General features: G+C 37.6%; 1 protein-coding gene across 2 annotated transcripts in view; it reads right to left on the bottom strand.

Annotated features, from left to right (window-relative positions):
- Positions 1-575: 575 nt before the first annotated feature.
- The window catches only part of LOC108976864 (multidrug resistance-associated protein 4), a 35,943-nt gene continuing 10,253 nt past the window's right edge, over positions 576-26,265 (bottom strand). Inside the window, exons 2-14 of one of the 2 annotated variants that reach the window (XM_018946241.1) lie at positions 15,588-15,795; positions 13,712-13,843; positions 13,382-13,593; positions 10,057-10,313; positions 6,245-7,096; positions 5,893-6,170; positions 4,496-5,261; positions 4,079-4,433; positions 3,775-4,005; positions 1,436-1,968; positions 1,213-1,373; positions 863-1,136; positions 576-832 (exon numbers count right to left, since the gene is read on the bottom strand). In XM_018946241.1, coding sequence (XP_018801786.1) covers positions 872-1,136; positions 1,213-1,373; positions 1,436-1,968; positions 3,775-4,005; positions 4,079-4,433; positions 4,496-5,261; positions 5,893-6,170; positions 6,245-7,096; positions 10,057-10,313; positions 13,382-13,593; positions 13,712-13,843; positions 15,588-15,772 — 4,227 coding nt within the window. In that variant the 5' untranslated portion in view covers positions 15,773-15,795 and the 3' untranslated portion in view covers positions 576-832; positions 863-871. Of the gene's footprint in view, positions 1,137-1,212; positions 1,374-1,435; positions 1,969-3,774; positions 4,006-4,078; positions 4,434-4,495; positions 5,262-5,892; positions 6,171-6,244; positions 7,097-10,056; positions 10,314-13,381; positions 13,594-13,711; positions 13,844-15,587; positions 15,796-26,265 lie in introns of both variants that reach the window. The other variant, XM_018946240.1, reaches the window with a different exon arrangement.

The raw sequence follows: 26,265 nt of genomic DNA, 5'->3' as shown, positions 1-26,265 counted from the left end.
CTAGTTTCTTACATTTTAAATTTAAAAAAATATGAAAATAAATTAAAAAAATAAAATATTGAAAAAAATACAAACTTAAAAACAAATCATACATCAAAAACTAACAAACAAAATACATAAAAAAGGAAAAAAACAATAAAGAGAAAAATAAATACATGTTTATGTATAAATACAAAATATAAAATTAAAATAAATACAAAAGAAAAAATTTATTAGCAAAAAAGAATATATTAACAAAAAACTTTGAAATTATAAAAGTAAAATTAATTTTTTAATAAAATAAAGCAATATAAAAGTACAAAGTAGAAGTATTTTGCTTTACAATCGAATTACATGCGAAATATTCATTTTAAGTTCGCGTTTAAGAGCTAACTTTATAAGTTGCTTCTCTAGCAGAGAATCTAGATGATAAAAAAATTGAAGTAATTCTTTTTACAACAACTTAATTTTATAATAAAAAATATTCAATATAGCGTTGCTTTTGGAACATATGCATGCACTTTTCGAAAACAGTAACAAAAATGGAGGCTGAGACTAACAAAATAAATTCGCTGTTAKGCAAAAAAGACTTAATATTCTTTAGYACATATGTACGTATGTATGTATGTTTGTACATGTGTATGTAATTTTTTATTTTATATTAAAGTGTCCCCTCATATAATAAGCTAGTCACATTAGTTAAAAAATTCCCTAAAAACTATGCTATTCTTATATAAAGGCAGTTAGTTTCACTTATATTGTACATTCGCATTAACTACGCATGCGTAAAATCAATTTTTGAGCACGTCGCTATTTAAAAACTGTCACTTTTTAGCACCGTTAACGTGTCGTGTTTTCAATTAGAACTATTACAAAACAGCTGCAGGCACATTTAAGCGCGTTGCTTCATATTGTATGACTCGCTGGCGATTTTCTTAAGTGATTCTGCCTCGGCGCCYGTAGCATCGACCATCTGACGCAAAGCGCCGTTTTGCTTCTTCAGCAGCAAGTGYGGTATATCGAATTCGCGTGCACGACCATCATCCATCACGAGAATCCGATCTGAATCCATAACGGTGTGTAGACGATGAGCCACAGTTAACACAGTGCAATGCCTGAATTTGGTACGAATGGTGGTTTGGATGAGCGCATCGGTTCTGTATTGAAAAAAAACAAAAAAAATGTAAATAAGTAGAAATTAAATTCGGAAACTACGAGTATTGCACTACGCACTGTGGATCCACATTGGCGGTGGCCTCATCTAACACGAGCACTTTATTGTTGCGCAAAATGGCGCGCGCTAAGCACAACAGCTGACGTTGACCCACACTGAAGTTGCTGCCGCGTTGTGTCACCATATAATCCAAGCCGGGTATGGCGCCCTTCAGCTCGACCTAAAAGCATTTACAAACACATATAACATACATAAAATATAATAGAGATATCGCAAACTCACGTCCTCCAGCGCGCGCCACAAATCAGCATCACCATACTTATCGAACGGATCTAAGTTGTAGCGTATGGTGGCGGAGAATAGCACCGGATCTTGTGGTATAATTGAAATTTTCGAACGCAATGCCTCCAGCGAAATACTGCCGGTTTCAATGCCATCGACCATGATGTCACCTTCCAGCTGCGAGAGACGGAAGAGYGCACCAATAAGCGAACTCTTACCGGCACCAGTGCGTCCAACCACGCCCACCTTCCAACTGGGTTCGATTGTGATATTCAAGTGTTTCAACACTGGTGGATTGTTGGGATCGTAACGTAGTGATAGATCCTTAAATTCAACTTGCCCGTGTGTGGGCCAAGTGGGCGGTGGTTGTTTCTTAATTTCCGATTCTTGTTCCAGATCAGTATATTCGAGTACGCGCTCCACGCTAGTCATCTGTTGTAGAGATTCCGCTACTTGGCGTACGCCATACTGCACCATGCCGGTGAGTATCATGGCTTGAGAGATGGCCAAACCTACGTTGCCGCTGAAGGTTTCTAATAAGAAAAAAAATTGTTGTTTGTGGTTAGAACACGGTAAATAAATTATGTATTATGTATTACGTATACAGTATACAATATATAAAATGGAAACCATTGGCTTTCGGAAAATGCAAAAAGCAGCTGGTGCGATGAGTAGTGCCGTGACGCAGCGGAGAGAAAGCAGACTGCTTACCTCGCAACATTACAATCGATCACAATACGTGATAAATTCTATGCACAGATTCGGCTACTAACTAACGGTTTCAAGACCAGAGCATACTCTGTCTCTTATACACATCTAGATGTGTATAAGAGACAGGTATACAATATATAAAATGGAAACCATTGGCTTTCGGAAAATGCAAAAAGCAGCTGGTGCGATGAGTAGTGCCGTGACGCAGCGGAGAGAAAGCAGACTGCTTACCTCGCAACATTACAATCAATCACAATACGTGCGGGATGGGGTATATACCGAGAGTTAAAGAGGAAAGCGACGAAGAGAGGCCGAAAAGCGTAAGCACGAAGAGCTTGATAAATTCTATGAACAGATTCGGCGACCAACTAACGGTTTCAAGACCAGAGCATACTCTTGTAGAACCCCGAGATGTGATCTAGCGATGGATTATGGAGGCGAACCCGATTCACCAATCGATAACGATGGACCAGACGTTCCATTGCCCGACCATGAAGTAGTTCGAATAGTAATTACCTGAAATGAAGAACAACAAAGTGGCCGRTGCGRATRGATTATAKSCCGAGYTATTCAAATACGTCGGCGRAGARCTGATAAGGAGCATGCATCAGCTTCTTTGTAGAATATGATGGGATGAAAACATGCCCAACTATTTCGCTTTAAGTGGGCTCTGCCCAATTCACAAAAAGGGAGACCYCACAATCTGCGCCAATTACCGTGGGATAAGCCTCCTCAACATCGCATATAAGGTTCTATAGATCGTATTGAGTGAAATATTAAAGCCCACCGTAAACAAACTGATTGGACCTTATCAGTGAGGCTTTAGGCCTGGAAAATTAACAACTGACCCAACTCTTGGAAAAAACTTCAACATGCGCCAACTCTTAGAAAAGACCCGTGAAAAGAGAATCGTCACGCACCACCTCTTCGTCRATTTCAAAGCTGCTTTCGACAGCACGAAAACGAGCAACCCTTATGCCGCGATGTTTGAATTTGGTATTCTCGCAGACTGSATAAGTAAGCGAAACAGATGGGTCTGTTGGTGAACGAGGGCAAGACGAAATATCTCCTGTCATCAAACAAACAGTCACTCACGTCACTATACCAGTCATAACTTTAAAGGCGTAGATAATTTCGTCTATCTTGTAATCAGTATCCATGTCAAAAACAATGTAAGCCTCAAGAAGAAACGACTGGCGTGCTGTAGTAAACTCRGCTGCAATTTTTACACTGAGGTCTTGAACCTATATACCTTTGAGTGATTTGAGACATCAATATATCGCTAAAACGTATGCACCAGGAGATCTATGACGGGCCTTAACTTTGAATTTCGGTTTACTTGGCGTAATTACGATCCACGGAAGTTGTATTTGTAAATTTGTGAATGTTTTTCACGAAATTCTTCGATTGTGTGTTGGAATATGGATAAAGTAAGTCAAACGTCATAATTATATAGAAAAAGTACGAGTTTAATGGAGTATTACGAGTTTTACCGCAACTACCCTTTTTTAAATAATAAATATAAAACGTTGCCTACATTTAGGCTGCATGCTTAAAACGTATCTATATTAAGATATAGAGACATATAGATTAAATATTTTTTTTATTTTATAACGCACAACACTTACGAGTTCCCATTAACGAAAAACTAAATGTCACCGAGGCAAGAAAGCAACAGCTGACACAGTCCAACCACAAGCCCAATGCCGTATTTGCAGCCATTGTCAGTTGCCAGACGGCGCTATGCACATCCTGTAGACTGTCAAACTCCTTTATGACAATATCTTGTAATTCACGTGCGCGTATAGTCGCAATGCCGGATAGTGAGGCGGAGAGATGAGAGAAGACTGGACTACGACCTGTAAAGTGAGATCAAAAGTTAATAATAATATCCGTAATAATTGTGTATATAATTTTTTATATCGAACTCACAAATGCCCTCCAAGCGCTTAAGGTCCTGCGAAGGACGCAAATATAACTGTAAAATCCAATAATCAACTATGGCTACAATTAAAATGGCCAACAGCAGAATGGGATTGACGACACAGATCACAATCAATATGCCAAACATAACCAAAGAGATTTGTATGAAGTCCATAATAGATTTGGGTAGATACTCATCAATGGCGCCCATATCCTTGGAGAAACGATTTAGAATGCGACCCGAGGGATTGGTGTCGAAGAAACGCATTGTTGCACGGAGTATGCAGCCGAACATGCGATCGTGCAGCACTTTGGAGGCATGCATACAGACTTTGAAGAAGAGATAGCCACGAAATACGGTCATCTGTGAGAATGCGAGAGATAGAAAAAAAAACTTCTTTGATCTTACATTCTTGGCTTACTCACCAGAACAACGGCGAYGATGAGTGCGCCGTATATATACAAACACTCAAAGGTGGTGAAGGTCGTGGGCTTACTGAGCGAACGCAAGTATTCTTGTTGCGTCCAAATATTTACGAAATAATCCGAACCGCTACAAACCACTTGTGACAACAACATGACGCAGGTCATAAAGACTAGACCGCATACACCGCTGCCAGCGCGGAAATATTCCCACCAAACRCGTCCGGAGACACCGCCTTYCGCTTGGTCCTCCGCCAAACCAGAATCATCGGAGAGATCCTGTTCAGAGCTCAAAGCCAAACTTGCCGATTTTCTCGTTAGCGAACCATCATTATTAGCGCTGTTGCGACTGCTACGACTGGTACGACGCAGCGGTTGATAACCATCACGCACACCGTCAATGTAAGGAATTTCCTCATCCTCATAGGTGGTTTCATGTGATAAAATCGATTCGTTCTCACTCTCGAGCGCTTCATCTTCCTCCTTTATGCGTTCAAGTAATTTGGCAAAATCTAGATCACTTTTCGACAGCTCCTCGTAGGTACCCTGCCGTGAGATTCGWCCATTTTCAATGATCACAATCCAATCGGCTTCGGTCAAGAAATGCACTTGATGGGTAATCAGCACACGTGTGGCCTTTTCAGTGGCCAAACGACCGCGTGGTCCAAGTACTTCGTCGAAAAGGTGACGACCGACGTGTGCATCGACGGCGCTTAACGGATCATCGAGCAAATAAATGGAAGCTGGTTTGTAAACCGCACGTGCCAAGCTGGAAAATTTCAAAGCAAAGAGTTAGAAAAATTGATTTTTGAAGGACAGTATCATTAAAGTTCGCACTGTTTAAGAAACCTCAAACTCATTTGAAAAACTCTACCCTATCGCAAAGTGTATAATCGTCGGATACCCTATGAAATATATATATATATATATATATATATTATTCGTTGAGTTTACAGCAGCGCGTCAGTCGTCTTCCTTTTCGCTGTTTGTCGTCAAATTGGAGATTCCAAGTGTTCCAAGTTCTTCTCCTTCTGGTCTTTACAACGGAGTGGGGGGCTTCTTTTTCCCCAGCTTTCCCCGATGGATATTGCGTCGAATACTCAGAGCTGGAGTGTTTTCATCCTTTACGACGACATGAATTAGACAGCGCAGCCGCTGTCTCCTAATTCACTGGACTATGCCAATGCCGTTGTAGATCTCGTACAGCTCCTCGTTCCATCGACTGCGATATTTSSCACCATATAGCAGGAYGGGAATGATGAGTGACTTATAGAGTTTGGTCTTTGTTCGTTGAGAGAGGACTTTACTTGACAATTGCCTGCTCAATCCGAAACATCATTGCGAAYGCAGTTAATTTTTTCTTTTCGYAATTCATATGCCCTTTATATACCGCAACTCACCTTATACGCGCACGTTGACCACCCGACAGTGATGCGCCGCGCTCGCCTACAATTGTCTTATCGCCATTACTAAGCTGCTGGAAATCGGTCGAAAGCGCACAGCACTTCGTTACCTCATTATAACGCTTGCGATCGTAAGGCTCGCCAAAGAGTATATTATTGCGCACAGTGCCGGTGAACAGCCAAGGCTCCTGAGCGGCATAAGAGAGTTCGCCTTGTATGACAACTTCGCCATCTGTGATTGGCAGTTCGGCTAATAGCAGCTGTAGCAATGAACTCTGCAAAAAAAAATTATATTTTATTAGCTTAAAGTGCCTTKAAAGTGTRAAAAAAAAAWWTWWTTTTAACATACCTTGCCTGCACCCACGGGACCAATAACAGCGCACAACTGGCCACGCTTTATTTCCAAATTGATATCCTGTAGGGTATGCTGCGGTTTCGTCAGATCCCAATTCGCATTCACCTGTTTGAGTACAATGGCATTGGCGGCGCTGCTTTCGCTCGTTTTGGCATCTTTTTTATGCGTCAGCCCATGTGCCTTGTCGTCGTGTCCCTCCTGCTGCAGGAAGGTTTCGACACGATTTAGTGAGACTAATGCCTCAGCACCGAAAGACACAGCAAGCGGATACCAAATGGCGGCGACCAATTGCAATATATTATAATAACTGGCCGCAGAGAAAACAATATCGGCTGAAATTTGATTACCCATTAGCACAGCCGCTGCAATGGTTATATAGAGTGTGGAACGTTCCGTAAACACCATCGTACTCAAATAGAAGCCACGTAAATATGATGCATAACGAATTTGCTTGATTTCACGACGACGCGCCTCGCCGACTACAGCCTGAAAGGGTTTTTCCCATGCATACATTTTGATCACCTGTATACCCTGCACCAATTCGTTCATGATGCCGACACGTGCATCGGTACGTTCGGCGATTTTCATACGCAACTTGGAAGCCAATTTACTGAGACCGGTCTGTACGGGTATGGTCTTAAGTAGTAGACCGACCACGCCCACAACTGCTGCCCAACCAATGCGTAGCCAAATGAGATAGCAAATTAGCATGGCATTCAATGGCATTATCCAGATCCAGTGCATGTAGATGAAACCGTAGTCAAGACGATTAACGTCGTTCGAGAGCAAATTGATTAGATAACCGGCAGGAGTTTGGCCAGCGGAGCGCATTGAGAGGCGAAGTGTCTGAAATTAAAGAATGATAACGGAATCATAAAGACGGAAAAAATAAACATTGGAAATTGCAAAGTTAAAAAAAAAAAAAAAAAAGACTTTTAGTGTTGGTTGAAATAAAGAGAAAATCAAGGCTTTTGTTATTCTCTAAGGCCGTCCTATTCACACCTTCTCCTTTGAAGTGTTGTCAACTAATCTTCAAACGATATATATATTCAGTCCTTAGCTTGTTCYGACAAGGTTTGACTAAAAAACTGAAGTGGTAATGAAGAAGTTTCTACAGTGCTTTGTAAAGAGGTGGATTTTTTACTGAACGAATACATTATACTGTTAATAGAAACTTTGAAAAATGTTAAGTGTTTAAGGTTACATGGTCACAGCCTTGTATTGTATGTATAATCGGTCCCTAATTTAGTTCCCTAAGTAGTTGACTTCAGACTGCTTTGTCCCCTTTCTTTGGCTTAATTCGAACTCAGAATAGACCTGATAATCGGCGATAATACCCTCATTTTCACTCAATTTGTTTTTAGCGACCGTTTTCTTGAAGTGCTTTTAAAAGTTTGATCTAAATATACTCTCCTAAAAATTGTACAAATCCAATCTAGTAGTAGAGTTGAATTCAGTTGGTAATTTCTGCTGATTTCATCTCCTAATCGGCTTTAATCACTATTACCATATATGCTCTTTCGACATTTCTCTTCAAGGAAGTTTGTCATTTCATCATGAAGAGATATACAACGATCCAGCAAAGTGTCGAAGTTACTAAAATTTACTACCGAAATTCGAAGTCAGTAGCCTCATCTTTAAGGGGTTAAGTAGGTTTGAAAATTCCCCAAAATCGATTTTTTTTGTTTGCTTTATTAAATTCTACAATACCTCTAGAATATAGTCCTAAATTTTAAAGTTGATCTGAGTAATAATTTCGGAGATACAGCCTTGAGAACTTGTGCACTCAAGGCTAGCTGCGCTAAGTGCCCTGTTTAAACGCGTTTTTCTTGAAACTGTGTTTTTAAAGTCAGTGGACACAATTTCTCGGAAAGTTATCGACCGATTTACCGTATTGTGTACACGTTTTTGAAATAATATTATCTAGTTATTGAACGAAGGATATTTTCTTGTTTCATTACAACTTTTTTTCTGACCAAAAAATGCCGAAAAGTTTACCAAAAATGAGATTTTTTGTTCAAAGTTCGAGAAAAGAAGGATAATTTTAATATTTTTTTTTATTTTATACGTTCAAAAACGAGATTTAGATATGTACTAACAGAATATGCTTAGTTTTTTAATTTTATATGAAGCAATAATAAGTTATGCTGTCCATGGCGAGAGTACTTTTTTGGGAGACACCCAGGGAAATGCGGTCTCAATGGCGGAATTTTCAACATTTTTGTATCGAAATTTCAGGAGATATTGTTCGAATATATACCTTTGATATAACATATTATTTTTTTCAAATATATGATTGCTTGCATTAAAAAAAATCGTAAAAATACCTATTTTTTTTGTACCTCTGAAACCCACCTAACCCCTTAAGGACGCTACGTCCAATTTATGGTCGTCATAATCGTTCTGTCAGATCAACAATTAAGCGCCTAGCGGACACAGGTATAGTAAAAAAAGTTTCGGTGCCAGTGAGACAAAGAAGTGCTCGTAGTGACTAGAATATTGCTGCCGTTGGCGCATCAATTAAAAAAGCGTTGGGCATCTCTATGACGTCGTTGGGCGAGTTTTGCGAAAAAGTCTTGGCCTACATCCTCACAAGATCATACTGACGAAAGAACTGGAGCCGCTTGCTCACTAAAATAGTCGCATAATCGTGAATTGGGCTGAGCAACAACTTGAAAATGATCCGGATTTTCATGGCAAAATCATCTTCAGGTAAGGTAAGCAATCCACACGTACTCCATGAATCACAACTGCATGCCGAAAAAATTACGGTTTATGGCCGGCGAGCTCATTGGGCTGTACCTCTTCCGTGATGATCAAGACCGGCTCGTTGCTGTGAATGAGAATCGCTATCGCTCAATGATAACCGAATATTTTTGGTCGGAATTGGATAATATGGACTTGGACAATATGTGGTTCCAATCGGACGGCGCCACGAGCCACACAGCGAATGTCACAGTCGAATTAATGAAAGGCAAGTTTGTTGAAAGCCAGCGACGATTGATGAACTTCGTGCGAATATAGAACGTGAAATTGCAGCAGTATCGGCCGATTTATGCTTGAAAATCGTCAAAAATTGGGTTGAGCTTCTGTACTTCTGCAAGCGTGGCCGCGGTGGTCATGCAAAAGAAATCGAGTTACTTACATAGTGTCATCAAATGTACTTCCACGGGAATATAGAATTGCATTGATATCCTAAGCCGTTTTTATACTCTCGCAACAAAGTTGCTAAAGAGAGTATTATAGTTTTGTTCACATAACGGTTGTTTGTAAGTCCTAAAACTAAAAGAGTCAGATATAGGGTTATGTATACCAAAGTGAGCAGGGTGACGAGTAGAGTTGAAATCCGGATGTCTGTCTGTCCGTCTGTCCGTGCAWGCTGTAACTTGAGTAAAAATTGAGATATCATGATGAAACTTGGTACACGTATTTCTTRGCTCCATAAGAAGGTWAAGTTCGAAGATGGGCAAAATCGGCCCACTGCCACGCCCACAAAATGGCGGAAACCGAAAGCCTATAAAGTCATATTTAAGCCATAAATAAAGAGGACCGCATTAGGGAGGGGCATATTTGGACGTAATTTTTTTGGAAAAGTGGGCACGGCCCCGCCCCCTACTAACTTTTTTGTACATATCTCGGAAACTACTATAGATATGTCAACCAAACTGTATAGAGTCGTTTCGATTAAGGAATCTTGGAAACGAAACATCGGTTTCAAAAAATTTTTATATTTTTTGTTATAAATTCATATATTCTGGACCCAGGAGAAACTACCAAGAACGTTTATTGCTCAAATATTCACTCACCTTTCTGTAAATCAGCGAGCAACAAGCGATGCGCATGCGTGCGCCCAACAAACGCTGCCTCAAATCCACATGATGTATAAGAAAACAACCCAGCAATGTGGATGTTACCAAAATAGTGCCCAAGCAATAAATATCGTTGAATGCAAACCATAGTGGATCTTCGATGTCACTGAATACAGGTTGCTCAGTTGTATTATCGGCAAASAAAAATTTATCTGTTGCAGATTTTCCGGCGACGTCGAGGATGTTAGATGATGCTGCAAAGAAAACAAATATTTATTTATTTACATATATGTATGTAAGTACTGGCACGTGTATGTAGCAAAGAAGAAATGAGTAAATCGTAATGAAAGAAATTTATTGAATGATATCAGCAATTGCAGTGTCGTAATCAGTTCGAGCAAGCCAATCAATTGTGCACTCGGCTAATTGTCAGACAACTTAATTGACGCAAACGGTTCGCTTTGTCCGCAGATTACTCACGCCCATACATACATGATAGATACGTATCAACTATTTCTGTACTCTAGATTTGCCCAGCGCACTACAAAGAACAGCAATGATTGCCAACGATGGTATCAATCATCTCTCATAACATAACGGAACTAGATTCTATATGCATACGTATATTATATATGTATAGCATATACAATATTTATCGGCAAGCAATAATATGCCAACTAATCTTAGAAGAAGAAGCATCTTAATGATTGTATTTAGCAGGCAGGCGCCACTTTTCGTTCATAAAGTATGACACAAATTTAATGGATTCTTTGAAAACAGCTACAAGAACTGTGAGCAAAAAATAGTAAGACTTTTAATTTAATTTTTTTTAGGTTGGTATGACTGACGGCACATCTGTGTCAAATATCACATCAAAATAATGTTTAGATGTTTAATATACGCTTGTCTTTCTGAAGTACATAAAAAGCACTCAAAGATTTTTACGAAGTGTGAAATTATTCAACAATGAAGTTCCATGAAATTTTGTGTGCGGGATCAAATTTCTGTTGCCAAAACGTTCTGAATGTTGGAAAAGATCTTCGGTGATAATTGTTTGTCGCGAGCAAGTGATTTTAATTGGTAAAAATTATTCAAAGAGGGTCGAGAACGCGTTGACGACGAACCTCTCGGCCATCAACATCAACTGATGATCRACTGTGAATAAAATAAAGGAATGATACTTGAGAATCGATTATTAACAGTTAGAGATCTTACTGGCATCGCTGGAATATCGGAAGCTGTTACTTCCCAAAATCATTTTGAAAGAAAAGTGAAAACACGATTGGTTAAAAAATCGGGCGAATATCGTGGCAAGTGTGAGCCGAAGCCGAAAAAACCATTTCCAAGCAGGCCAAAAATTATGRTTGGGTTGAGCGATCGGCCAAACTGTCAACAACGACATACTATTTATACGTTTTTCGCCCAACTTTCAACCAATATCGTGCCGCAAACACCGCATCCGCCGGCTTTAGCTCCTTGTGACTTTCGGCTATGACAAAAGGCGCTTAAAATGAGTTTGAATGAGCTCAAAAGACATGCAAAAATGCTCTYCTCCTTCAACTACAACTTGATAACRACGATCACTGCKTCGTAAAGGCCGCTCGCGACGTATTTTTCCGAGGAGATATGATGGAAAGGCAGTTTTGTTTAAGGAGCTCGCCRTCAATCTTAGCTCTAGGCTGACGGACCACTGTAGTCGTTTTCAGGCAGAAATGGTGAAATCAAAGAAGTGTTAGAGCTACTGCTATGAGGGGCAACCTCTTTTAAGGAAGTGAGCATTCACTATGAAATCAAAGTGGCATTACTAGTGCTGAGTTCATTARCTGTGCACTCAAAGCTAATTAAGGAATGTCTGTCTTTGCTAGAAACAGCATCGAGCTACTTTATCATCAGATTCGTTTGGGTGTCTAGTCATACCGGAAGCGCTGGCAATTGCAAAGTCCCATGAGCTAACCAGAGGGGACATCCTTGTCTTGCTCACATCGGAATGGGAACGAATAGGATTTCCGTTGGCAACTTGTATATTACCACTGGAATAATGAACTTCGCGTGCACTTAGCTGGCGCTGTTCGATAACTGAACTAATAGCACTGAACAAAGTTCATCTTGCCGAAATCGTAGGAGTTCCTACTSGACAATGTTCTATAGACATTCATGCGGTAAAGCTCAAAATCTTGTCGGACGCTAGTTGTGAAAGCTGTATGGARGAGAATGAGGAGCAAATATCCAGGCACTTTCTCTTCCGTTGTCCAGCCGTTGCAAGACTGAGATGAACATTTGTGTAGTTTTACCTTCGGAGAACCAGGAGACGTAGCCGAAACTGATATTGTTGTCTCAAAAAGGCTCAAAGCGCTTTGTCCACCTGTAAAGGTGTAATGATCCAGTATTTCATGAGTTTTAGGTACCACAAAGGAGCGGTATTGTAAGCTGATAAGTAAGATCCCCGTTGGGATCGACCTAACCTCATAATAAAGTGAATTTGTACGATATAGTTAACACTCTAAAAATATGAAATATACAAGGACTTATACTTCATAGCAATATACTCTGGGGTATACTCTGGACCCGGGCACAGCCCTTTTTTTCGCCACTCAGACCTCAAAAAAATGCTTACTGGAAATAAATTTAGCGACTATGAAATGTTAATCACCTTTACTGAGGTCTCTTTTGTAGCATATTGACCAAAATGGTAAGAAAAAGTTGGAGGATTATAAATCTGATATTTTTCCGGTGTCGTAAAAATAGTCTAGTCGATAGTCACTGATTGGTCAAATGCTGTTGGTATTAATATGAAGCAAAGCTGATGTTTATGTAGACTTATATGGAGAGCATACTTCAGAAGCAACAAGTGGATATGAACCTATAGTCGTACCAAGTTTCAGTATTCGAAACTCTCAGCTAGTTTTTTTTTTAATTTGTGTATTTTCAGAACGGTTAGTGACAAATTGAGGTTGCTGGGTAAAACTTTTTTAACCATCAACATACTTATATCAGCAGAACTATTGGTTAGATAGGATTTTCCTTCTCGATAAAGGCTTGCATCTTGTTGTTGTTGTTGGCAGAAACATTTTTAAAAAATTAAACGAATACTACAGAGTCGACAGTTCTCTTCTTTCGTCCCGACGGATGGACAGTCAATTAAACTTCAATATAAATATTATATTATATTATGTCGGTTAGGGTGTGGCTTTGATTACGAAAATCAAAAAGCGAATTGACCCTTTTATTGGTGACTCTCCTCTTCGCAATTTGTTTCACTACAATGTTTATGATCTAATAATTTAATGCATACTAACCGAAGTCCATACATCAGTACACTTACCTCCTCCAGCATTTCCAGCAGCCACATCACCAACATCAGCCGACAACAAAGACATGCTTTTCACGGCTGCATCAATGGACCGTATCGCTCGGCTTGTCTCATTCACTATATCAGTGGCTGTTGTTGTTGCATTCGCTGAGCGATTTGAAGAGAGTGACACTTGCTTTTGAAATTGCATCAATAATTGCGCCAACACAGCGGGTATGAGTGATCTGTTAGCGCAAACAAAGGATGTATGTACATATAAATAAGGGCGCTGGTATGTATGTATTTAAGTTTGTAGAAAAGTAAAAGTCTAAAGATTCTTTGATTACTTCAYCTTTTACTTACTTAATGACAATATAAATTAATGATATTACGCCATCCACAACTGCGGACACCCAAAATGTGCGCAGAATGGCATTACGTAGCAGTGGTTTACGGCCCTTGCAACGTGCTCGCTCMACTTCAGCATACCATTTTCTGAAAGCAAAAAGGCAAAGTTAGGACAATATACATTTCAACTAATTTGATTCATAGTTTCAAAGGAAAAACGTCGAAGTCAAAGCACTTAAGATAATTGCCGATGCCCGGGGCCGGTACACGGTTGCCTTTAGTACTGAAATACTTTCGCCCTTGGTTCAAAACTTTATACGTACTTTAAGGATAAGTACGCTATTTTCTTATTATCAAATATATTACTTCTTCTTTATTGGCGTAGACACCGCTTACGTGGTAATAACCGACTTCACAACAGCGCACCAGTCGTTCTTTCTTTTCGCTGCTTGGCGCCAATTGGAGATTCCAAGCGAAGCCAGGTCCTTTTCCACCTGATCTCGACTTATCTATGACCTCGAAGTTATGATTGTCAATAGTGACRTGGGAGACAAGTCGCGAGTGCGACTACTGTTTGTTTGATGACAGGAGATATTTCGCCTTGCACACGTTCACTTCCAGACCCATTTGCTTCGCTTCCTTATCCATTCTGGAAAAAGCAGAACTAATGGCGCGGTTATTGAGGCCAATGGTAACAATTTYATCGGCGTACGCTAGCAGATTTACACYSTTATAGAAGATTGTACCTTTTCTAATTAGATCTACAGCTGGAATTATTTTCTCCAGGAGTARATTGGYACGAAAGGAAGTCACTCAGAGAGGTCCTTCCCGATCCTGACGGAGTTTTTGGTATTGCGTCAACGTCAGTTTACACAGWCGTATTAGTTTTGCGGCAACAYCAAATACAGACATAGCGGMMTCTAGCTSCTTTTGGTGCTGTCAAAAGCAGCTTTAAACTCTACGAGGAAGTGTTTTGTGTCAATCCTCTTTTCACGGGTCTTTTCCTAGATTTGGTTTCCTGTTGATTTATTAGGCCTGAGAACCCACTGATAAGGTCTAATCAGTTTTATGACGATGGGCTTTAATCTTTTACACACTACGCCCGATACAACCTTATATGTGATGTTGAGGAGGCTTATCCCACGGTAGTTGGCGCAGATTGTGTGGTCTCATTTTTTGTGGATTGGCCAGAGCACACTTYAATTCCAATCGTCGGGCATGCTTCGTCCGACCATATTCTACAATTCCTCTCATCAGTTATTAACCGTCGAGTTTGAATAGCTCGGCCGGCAATCCATCGGCTTTTTTCGTTCTTCAAGCGAAGAAGCTATTTACGACGCGAAAAGTTAGTCTGTCAATTTATACCGTGGAAAAAAATTTAACAACAGTTTGTCTGATATTTTATGCTGCCAATACAATAAATTGTTTTGGGGAGTCTACCTTATAACGAACACAAGTATTTGATAAAACATTGKGTGAAGTCTTCGAAAACTCGCCTCAGATGAGTCATCTATCCACCACTGTTAGTGACGATAGCAGCGAAAGACATCTCTTAAGGATCAGCTCAGCACTTTTGGTTAATGTTTTGGTTATAAGGCGTGTCTATGTTACTCTWACCAAAAGAATTTAATCTTTTGCAAAGCAGTGATTGACAACGTAGATAAGAGCTGTAAATTTATCAAACGCGTAATAACTGATAACCCGACGTTTATGTATATGGGTTTATGAACCCATGTCTACGCCAATAAAAAAGATAAAAAAAATTATATAAAATTTCTACTCTGTTTTTGAAAGCTAGACAATAATTGCAGGCTTTTGTGAGAGTAAAAATCGTCCGGCTGCACGTGACCTTGGCGCATACTTCATTGTTTATTAAATATTTGTTACTTACTCTTCCAAGCGATCTCCTAAATCCTCTGAGCTATCTTTTGGCATACACTTGGTGAGATCATCTGTGTTCAAGCCATTTTTGGCGCCCTTAAAGAGCAGCGGCATAGCCCAAACGAAAAGTATTTGCGACAGTATATTTGCATGACGCCGAGGATTGATTCTTTCTGGCTTACGGGAACTGTCCATTCTGCTCTATAGCAAACGTAGTACTGTAAAAATAAAATTCAATTATAAAAAAAAACAAAAACAAAAAAAAAAAACTATATATTAGGTTTTCAAAAAGTCTTGCGGTATTTTTATTGAATTGTTCATAAAATTTTTTTTGATGACTCATGCCCGGTCTCTTTCGACCAATTCAGCGATTTTATCGCAATTTTCGACGACAGGCCTTCCGGAGCGTGGCGCATCTTTGACTACCGTTACACCAGAACGAAAACGTTGAAACCATCGTTGTGCGTTGGAAATGGAAACTGTATCGGGTCCATAAACTGCACAAATTTTATTGGCGGCTTGAGATGCATTTTTGCCTTTATCGTAGTAGTACTGTAAAATATGCCGTTATTTTCTCTTTATTTTGCTCCATGTTTGCAACGCTATAACTCACGAACGACTTAAAAGAAACGACAATCAATCAAACACGTGTTAGCGCGTGAAATGAGCTTTCCAAACAGGTATAGCATGACCCGATGCGACGAATAAAACTACAACTACGCGCTCTCTGCGCCAACTAGCGAAGATACCACAAGACTTTTTTGAAAACCATATATAATAATAATAAGGACTATAAATGCTTATGAACAGGTATATTTAAAAACAGTAAGCTAATTTTTCAGTCAGATTTCGTAAACCGATATATTTGATATTATTAGAGTGTATAATTTAGAAGAATAGGATTTTCTCGATGGATAGTTGTCAAATCAGCTGTCCAGCTAAACACTTGTTTTTGACATTAGCTTTTAGGTTGGGTTAACAAGAGCACTGGTCTGGACCGTTTGGAAAACACTGCAACCAAGTCCAAACACACGAGACAGTAACCAAAGTTTCTTCGGCCCACAGATCAACCTTACATAGTACCGAATCGCCTGTGCCAAAGCATCCAAATCGATGGCAGTATATTTGTAAATTCCCCAAACTCAAAAATTAATGTGGAAAGATTTGTAGGTTTATAAATAGAGCAACTGATGAAAGGTGAGAGCTTAGAAGAAAAACTAAGTGATCAAGAAAAACTTGCCTGGAAATGTTTTGTTGGACAAAGTTTTGCAGGAAATCATTGGTCGGAATACTGCAGTCTTAATAAATCAACTTACAATGTCATATTAAGCTCTGGATGTAATATATATCCTTAATAATACTTATGCAGAATTCTCATCTAGATATTTTTCTGGGTGCTGTAAGTGACGAAGAGTTGCATCAGGACATTTCCTTAATGTATAAGCGCTATCAAAAGAATTGTTGCGCAGGAATGCTAACATATCACTACCAAGCAAAAAATAGTAAGATTTTGTTCATAATTTTAAAAACCTTAATTTAATTTTTAAAAAATATGTCGACCACCTCAAAGTAATCCGCCTTGGCAGCACACACTAATGCCAACGTTTTCTTACAATTCTCGAAACAGTTGTTAATGTCATAAATGGTTTCCTTGGAGCTGTGGTTTGARTTTGCTGTATAGTCAGAAGTCTCATGGAGCTAAATTAGTCGAATATGGTGGTTGCGGTATGATATTTGCTAAACATTTAGCGAAAAACTTACGAAGTGTTGTCGGCCTCTAATTTCGGTCTTCTTTTACGAATAGCTTCGCGCAAACGACGCATAACACTCAAATATTATTTCTTGTTTACAGTTTGGCAGGTCGAAAGGAATTCGGAGTGCAACACAGCTCGATAATACAAGAAAACTGTCAACGTAACCTTGGCCTCACATTTGCCAAAAGGAAGGAGGAGCCTATTTTCAAAGTTTTTAAATAATTGTAAYGATTGATACAATAAACGTTTTTAAATCGACTCAGTCCTATTACTTTCCAGACAAACACTGTATGTACTTCCGAAAGACAAGCGTCTGATATGTGATGTGACATTTGGCGCAGATGTCACCGACAATCATAACACAGAAAACCGGCGAATGGATTTTCGCGAGAAATTTAAATTAAAAAGTATTACTAATTCTTGCCTAGAGCGGCACTGATAAGCAGATTTTCAACCTATTTATATATTATGTAAAAATAATGACGAGCCACGGTACAGTCTTTAATTGAAAACTTTCTGTTTACCCATGAAATAATTTTCGAAGTAAACTTAAAAGAACTTTACTAAATACTTTAAGAATTAGTGAGAAGTAAGGAAACTTTACCTTCTACTACTTCGATCGTATAAATTGTCGCATTTTCCACATCACATTATGGGTACTAGAGAATTGCCAAGAATTTCTCATAAAGGCGTCACGTCCAGATTTAAATTAGTAGAATTTCATTTGGCAACTCTAATTAAGTTATACACAGTTCAAGCGGAAACTGCTCGCAGCTACAAAACGCCTATCAAAATCTTTTTTATTGAAATACATATATGTATACTATTTGAACACTTATCAGCAAATAACAGCGTAGCAAATACAAACATATATATAATGTGCGTGCTATTTTCATAGACATAATTGAATATAAAGTAAGATAATAAAGGTTTTGTGGAAGTTGCAAAAAATTAAAAAATAAAATTTTTTATATTACTAGTCACGTATGTATAAACAGACATACGGGCATGGCTAAATCAACTCAGCTCGTCACGTTTATCATATACTACAATAGGGATATTTCCTTTTGGGTATAAAAAGACCAATGAAGCAGTAATTGAGGACTTTGGCTCTGCATAAGTATASAGCTCGGAGCTAATAAAAATAGTTGACGATGATGATTGATGTTTTTTGCTGATTGAAACTGAAATGTTCCTCAAACTTTCCTATATATGCATATAGAAGAATATGCATGTCTCTACTTACTTAAAATTCGCTGACTCGGAACTGCTTTAGACCGATAGTCTCTTAGGCTAAGTTGTTCAGAATGATCATAGAGAACTTTCGTCGCTGCTAAATATTCCTCTTTTCAGATGTCTTTTATATTTCGGGATTTGGTATTCTTGCAATCTGAAACCCACAATGTTACTGTAAAGCTATTTGTGTTGTTTATAGTTACTTAAAATATTCTACTCGCTCAAAAAATGGAATTAATTCGAGATTATTTTTTACAACTTTCGACGTGGATTAACTCATCAATTGTGCACAGATGAACTTAATTGAATTTTTGACGAAGAGGCACCAACAAGGACCAGTGTCTATCGATGGTATGATATATTCAATCGAGGTCGTAGATCACTCCAAGACAAATTTCGTGAAGGTCGTGCTAAATCAGTTCTTCTTACGGMAACTACTGCTGCATGCAAACTCAGAACAGTAAATGATGAGTGGTATACAACCTTTTGTTTGTCAGTTGTCTTTCAAGAAATCAGAAAAACCAACCGCCGTGGATGAATTACTCTTCGCCACGACAAATCTAGCTCCCACACATCGACTTGAACAACTGCATTTTTGAGCACTCAGAACATCTATTTGATGAGTCATACTCCGTGTAGTCTAGACTTGGCACCGAATGACTTCTTTTTATTTYTTATAGATACCGCAAACATCAGGCAAAAGTGCATCGAAAAGTGGTGCAAACGCATGCAGAAGTATATAGATATTAATGGAGAATATTTTAGAAAACAATGAAGCAATTTTCCTATTAATTAATTAAAATTTGTTTTTGTTCTCGAACCCCACAATTTTAATTTTTTTTTAATTGGATATACCCATAAAGAAAATAGAAAAACAAACAAAGCAATAAATTTCACTTCTCCAAAGAAATAACCTTATATAATTGGTCTTACGTTCATAGGGTATACAAAGTTTTGTCGGATCCTGTATATATGTTAAGGTCATGGCCATACGTTGATTATATATGAGTGCACATTATCGGCATAAATGTATACGAAGAAAACATATACATATACATATATGAATGATTATTCATAAAATGCGCATCTCTATTAAAGTCAACATTTCGCATTCCAATAATTGCACTCATTTATTTATTATTAAAGCTCAAACTGCTATCGCTTTTTATTTACATAATTAATTGTAGGCCCACATATGTATATACCAATTAAATTAATTATATCAATATTATTGAAGAATATTGTGTTTTGGTTTGGTGGGCCACTGACAGTAACGTCTCATACAGAAAACCTTAGAGAGGGAGAGGATACAGCCACTCGTTGTTCACTATATCTGTAGCAGTGAAAAGCTTTGTAGCAAAAATGGCGGCCGGCATAGCGCAATAAGAAGGGAAGGATACAGACGCAACAAAATTGGCTAATGGAGTAGGAGCCGGAATTTACTGCTTGGAGCTGAATCTTAGGCGACCCTACAAGCTTTCCGAAYACATCAGCATCTTCCATGGGAAATCTTCGCGGTCAGGGAATGGSCTGAGCTAATACCGAACAACGCAAGAATCAATATAAATAGGACCAACATATAGGYCGATAGCCAGGCGGCAATCAAGTCACTTTATGTATACTGGTTTTCAAGCCACAAATGAATTCCGGAAAGCGAAATAGCTTATGARATTGCCGAAAGTGCCATGCGTCTTGCTACCGAACAAATACAGAAAATCSGAAAGACGTTAAAAACAGTATACAAAGAAACTTCTGAAAAAGCTGATAGACCGATCAAAGCGAGCAGGACTACCTTAAGGTCTTGCAGGATCGCCAATATCAAGTGCAATAGCACCGAATAGAAACAATTATGTGTTTTACTCACACGGTCTTCAAAGGACCGAAGTATGGTTSTTGGCCTAATGCAGTGGTCGGCACGAAAGGAACTGCGACTGTGTGAGGGAGCAYGAAAATAACCGACACGCACTGATTGAAACTGAAATGTTCCTCAAACCTTCCTATATATGCATATAGGAGAATATGCAGGTCCCTACTTAAATGTAATCTTACATTTTGGAGAACATTTTCATTATTTCGTGAACAAGCAATTCCATGCTTTTTTATTCAATTGATATATATTACGAATAAAACACTTATATTTTTTGACAGATCACGCGTGAGTCATGTCAAGCTGTCATGTTATTTTTGTTCGGTATTATTTGGCATCATGGAAAGGTTTATAAATCATTGAACTTTATTACCTACCTACTGTGTATTGTTCACAACACTATCACCCATCTTGAGACCTAGCATTCATTATTGCATAATATTCGACCTAATAGACCACTTCCAACACGCAGAAGCAGGAAAAAATTTAACAGCAGTARCTGAGAGTWTATACGAAGACTGTGAAGAGGCGATTCGGTGTCGTGCGCAGCAACTCGGATTCGGATTCACGTATGGAACGACTTGACGCGTTATGGAAAACGTAAAAACTGAAGCCGCTCCACCTACTCAAGCGACATCCCTTCACTCTAAGTGCTCTTGAAAAGTTCCAAGAAAATCCGACGTTTTCGAATCAAATTATTTGGGACGAAGTACAATCTGAAGAGATTCAAGGGCTGCCATTTTATCCAGAAAAAAAAACAACAGTCTGGTGTGATTTGCGGTCATAGGTCTATAATTCTTAAAAAATTATGTCGGCGAGAACATAATCGTCATTGGCAACCGTTATCGTGCTATGATAACTGACTATTTGATGCCTGAAATTGAAGTTCGCGATCTCGGCGACATCCAGTTTCAACATGACGGCCCCACTTCTCACACATCGCATAAATAAATGGATTTATTGAGAGAACACTTCAATGAGCAGATAATTTCACGTTTTCGGCTGTTCGATTGGCCACCATGATAGTGTGATATCGCAACGTTAGATTTTTTCCTGTGGAGATATGTAAAGTTTGAAGTCTATGCGGACAAAACATTACGCGGGCCATCCGCTAGTTACCAGTCGAAATACTCGAAGGAGTCATCGAATATTGGACATATAACGGATGGACTATCTGAGACGTAGCTGCAGCTAACATTTGAAAGAGTTAAGCCTCAAAAAATAAGTTCCAATGAATGTTCTTTCGAATGCTAATAAACATTTCCCATAGAATTTGAAGTTTCTGTGTTTTTTTTTTCTTTAAAGAAGTAGGGAACCTCGAAATGGATTGCCCTTTATATACCCAGGCTCAACCAAAAACTTTCGGCCTTCGATCGTTTTATATTATATATGTGGTAAATATTTTACAATTACATTTTTTTTTTTATTTAGATGAAGCAATTATGCTCCATTTAATTTTTTTACACTAATGTATATTTAATGTAATTTTTATTTGGATAGTTTTGATAACATATCAGAGTACAAATGCTTTTGGTTTTAGTAAATATTTATATTATATTATTATATAAAAATTGATCTAATCATTTGTGAATAAAAAAGGGTGGAAGAAGAATTGTTCTTCGCAATTCATCACGAGTCCATAGCGGACGCACAGTTTACAGAAACGTTAATCGCAACTAAGTATGTCTAACGTTTTGACTAAAGTGTTTCTTGTACTCTTGCTTGTGACGCTGTCTGCAAATTCTAATGCCTCTAAAGCAGCGGTAATTACAAGTGTTTTAGTATTTATTATATTTGAAACAAATACAATTTAGTGTAACGAAATTCATATATGTACATATGTATGTATGTTCTTTCTTTCAGCGTAACTTAGCTTTTAGCTTGTCCTATATGAATTTAACTTACGGTGAAAAGGATATCTTTAGTGAATTTAAATACAAATTTTATAATGAAAAACGTAAAGTGAAAATTTTAATTGAATTTAAAGTGAAGGAAAATATAACGAGCTACGAGCTATATTCCTCAATAGATATATTACGTGGCGATGACAGTCGCTTAAATTTAATGAAAGTACCTGTAAATGGTTGCCAACTTGGGAAACTAGGCACAATTGCAAACAGCATGCTTGGAGTATTTTTTAAAGAGCTGAGACGAATATCAAATCTGCCATTGCGCTGTCCACTTTATGCGGTAAGTAAAGTCAAGTGTTAACAAATTGCTCGAAAATGTCTAATCTTAAATTTATTAATTTTTTGATTTCTTCAGAACAAATTGTATTATTTAACGAATTACACCATAAATCCAGATTCCTTTCCACCCATAACGATCCCAATGCAATGGATATTAACATTAAGAATTTTCCAAAAGAAAAATTATATTGGCACCCTATACTTTCATGGCAAGTTTTACATAATATGAATTACTAAATATTTTAAATAAAATCTTTAATAAAGAAATCGGCAAAAATATGTATCAGAGTGTAATAGTTTTCTCCAACTAACAGTTGTACGTATCACCTACAAAACAAACCGAGATAGATATGGGACATTTATTTTATTCAAAATAGTTGCAAAGTCCAAAAGCATGTCGAACGAGTGTTTCAGCGTGTTGGCCTGTATGGCCGCCAGTATAGCGGTACAAGCCTTTTGAATGGCCTCTACGTCTGCATAACGCTTTTCTTTCATGAGCAAATGCAAAAGGAAGAAGTCGCACGCTGCCATATCAGGTGAATACGGGGAGTGGTTAATGCCTAAAATGTGATTTTTCTTCAAATAATCGTCCTTCGAATGTTGGATTCTGAGCAATTTTTGGTTGTCAGTCAAAGCCGTGGACACAGCTTTCGTAAGCCCAAATGTTCGATCAAAATGCAATAAATCGATTTTTTGTAGATATTCAATTCCATTTCCATGAATTTCAATGATGATTTCGGCTGATTTTTGATGAATTCACTCACAGTTTCAATGGAATTTCCGGTGATTACGGATTTTGATTGGCCCACATGTTCATCGTCATTTATGTACTCACGACCACTTTGAAAATGTTTAAAGCACTCGTTGCATCCGAACTTTGCTCTCCTTACTTTATTCTAAATTATTTAATGATTCTGGGTATACGATATTGTATTATATTCAAAAACGTGACTATATGCCGAGATGGAGCTTACCGCGGCGAAAGTGTTTAAAGTGCACGAGATTCTAAAGTAATATTATATTTCGGCCAAAAATTTTAGGTGATTAGATTACATTTAATGTTTTCACCATTCTAAACTGTCCTCACTGCAATTGGACATTTAAAAATCAGCTGTTCTTTGCGCTAAAAAATCACACCGTTTAATATTTATTAAAATGAAACATTTTAATGTCGTATTTTGTTATAAAAGTTGTCTTGTTTTAAATATTGTCCATTTAATGGAACTAATAGATAACTTTTTTGATTTAGGAAGTCGATTGCCAGGTTCGAATGCATTACTTTTAATTCATTTGCTTTTTTGCATATTTTCTTTGCTTACATTTTTCTCTCTTTGCATTTTCTGAAATAGCTGTGATAATGTAATAGATTTCCTTACTGATAAACAAATGCCGCTAAATCAGAGTCGCATAGGGAGATTACGAGTAGATTAGTTTCAAATCTCCTCATTTTTGTATGCCGAATCTTACTAAATCTGGTAAATTAGTGAAAATACATCTASTAGATAAATGAGACAATCTATTGATAGCCTAAATTACGTAATTAAGTGTTGGTCGAATCATGGTATAARGAAATAATAATTTCGTTTGAAGTTCCTATAAGCAGTTATCTTGGCACTCTCACTAACCAGTGCATAAAAAATTGCATTTCATTAAGTGTTCTCTTATATCTGTACGCAAAAATATTTGTAAATAAACGCGAAAGGGCGTAAAATGAGCACATTTTATCAGAGATAATGAACGATTAGTTGAATATGCAAATATTATTAAAGTGCGATTATGAGTTAAGGTAAGCAAACTCTCTATTTCAAGTGTAAGTTTTTGATTCTAGAGACTTGCATACTGTTGTAAACCGTTTTATTGACCAAGGGATTTGCTTAAGCTTGAATGGCTAACTTTCGTATCATTTCCAAAGGGCAACCTAAGTATAATATTATAATATATATAAGATTATGTATTAAATCTAACCAAACAAAAAATTGTTAAGTGTATCTCTGTAATGTGTTGCTATGTTATACGTATATATAATATAAATAATAAAATTTTTATTTAAAAATCGTTGCTTTCATATTCAATACGTGATATTATTACCTGTTGGGCTGAAATTATGATCTGGAGCTATGAATGTGAACGGGAAAGTGTAAGGCAATACGAATAATAGGTCGCTTGTTAAAAAATGTTAGGAAAACGGAAGCAGTAATTGAGGTGCCTTCAACACCGAGCTTCACTTCTGATTTTGGCTCTCATTTACTTAATTAAAATAGCTGATGAATATAATTTTGCCAAAAAATGTGTTTTACTATTGTAGGCCATGGACTTTTCAATTGAATATACATACATACATATATGAAATAGAAATAATTCTTCATTATCTGCGCCACTCTACCGAAGTCATCAATTCGCATTCCAGTAATTGCACTCATTTATTTGTTATTAAATCTCAAAATGCTATCGCGTTTTGTTTACATAATTAACTGTACACTCATATAAGTATGCATATTYCATATACCATATACATAAATGTGTGATTTAAATGTAAAAGTTTACAATWTTAATAATTTTATTTACAATACATACGTATGGATGTGATGTGTGTTTATTGTTTATTAAAATCGAAATTTAACTGAATTTAAATAATCCTATAATTAGAGACTGCATGCATTATATGCATTTCTAGGAATTGAAATTTGATATTGGCTCATCACTGAACACAATGAGCRCSACATACTGYAAACGACATCTGACAAATATTAAAATACACACGTTCTTATGGACACAGTCATTTTGACAGTTGCACGACTACACGACTGCAGGCCGACAGTTGTCGTTCTCGGTAACTTCAATATATTTCTATATTTGCCAACGACAGTAGGACGACAGTAGAGAGATGAGGTAGAGTGGTGATGCCACTAATGCTCTATCAAAACTGAGGATATTTGACAAATAAAAGCATAAAATATCTCTGTTACATCATTTGTAATAACAATTGATAATTTAAAACAAATAAGTTTACTTATTTTTTGCTTAAAAATATCACTTTGAACAAAATATTAAAATTTCATTGAAGTGCAAGGTATTAGTATGGCCACAACGCAATTGTGTACATGCAAAATGGATAGCTGCGTTGTTTTGTGTACATGCCGGCCATTGTTATGTCGCTACCTTCTTACAAATGTTCATGTAGTAGGATTCACAACGCCATTTTCAATTCACTGTCGTGCTGCTGCAGTCTGTTGCGGCACAATGACAGCACATGAGTTGTAAAAAAGAATGACTTCAAGAGTGATAGAATGAGCCACAGATTGGAGGATCGTTGGAGCAAGTGTATTAATGTACAGGGAGATTATATTAAATAATAAAGTGTATTTTGAATAATAGAATTGCGTTTTTCTTATCAAACGACAAAACTTATTGAATATGCTSTTAGGTACTGCAAAAGAGTGGAAAAGTTACCAAGAAATTCAGCACTTTTTCTAGGCGGAATGAATCTCGGAAGAACCATATATGTAGCTGCCATACAAACTGACTGACGTACGTTCTTGTAAGGTATCTTTAGTATTTTGTAAGGGTATTATAGCTTCTGTGAGGCAGAAATTAAAGAAGTAATATTTATAGGTCCACAAATACTGCAACTGATAAAGGAAA

The sequence above is a fragment of the Bactrocera latifrons genome, unplaced genomic scaffold (genome assembly GCF_001853355.1).
Source record: "Bactrocera latifrons isolate USDA-ARS-PBARC rearing strain unplaced genomic scaffold, ASM185335v1 scaffold_80, whole genome shotgun sequence".
NCBI classification, from domain to species: Eukaryota; Metazoa; Arthropoda; class Insecta; order Diptera; family Tephritidae; genus Bactrocera; species Bactrocera latifrons.
Note: the sequence above shows the minus strand (reverse complement) of the source record. Positions and strands in the feature narration are given on the sequence as shown.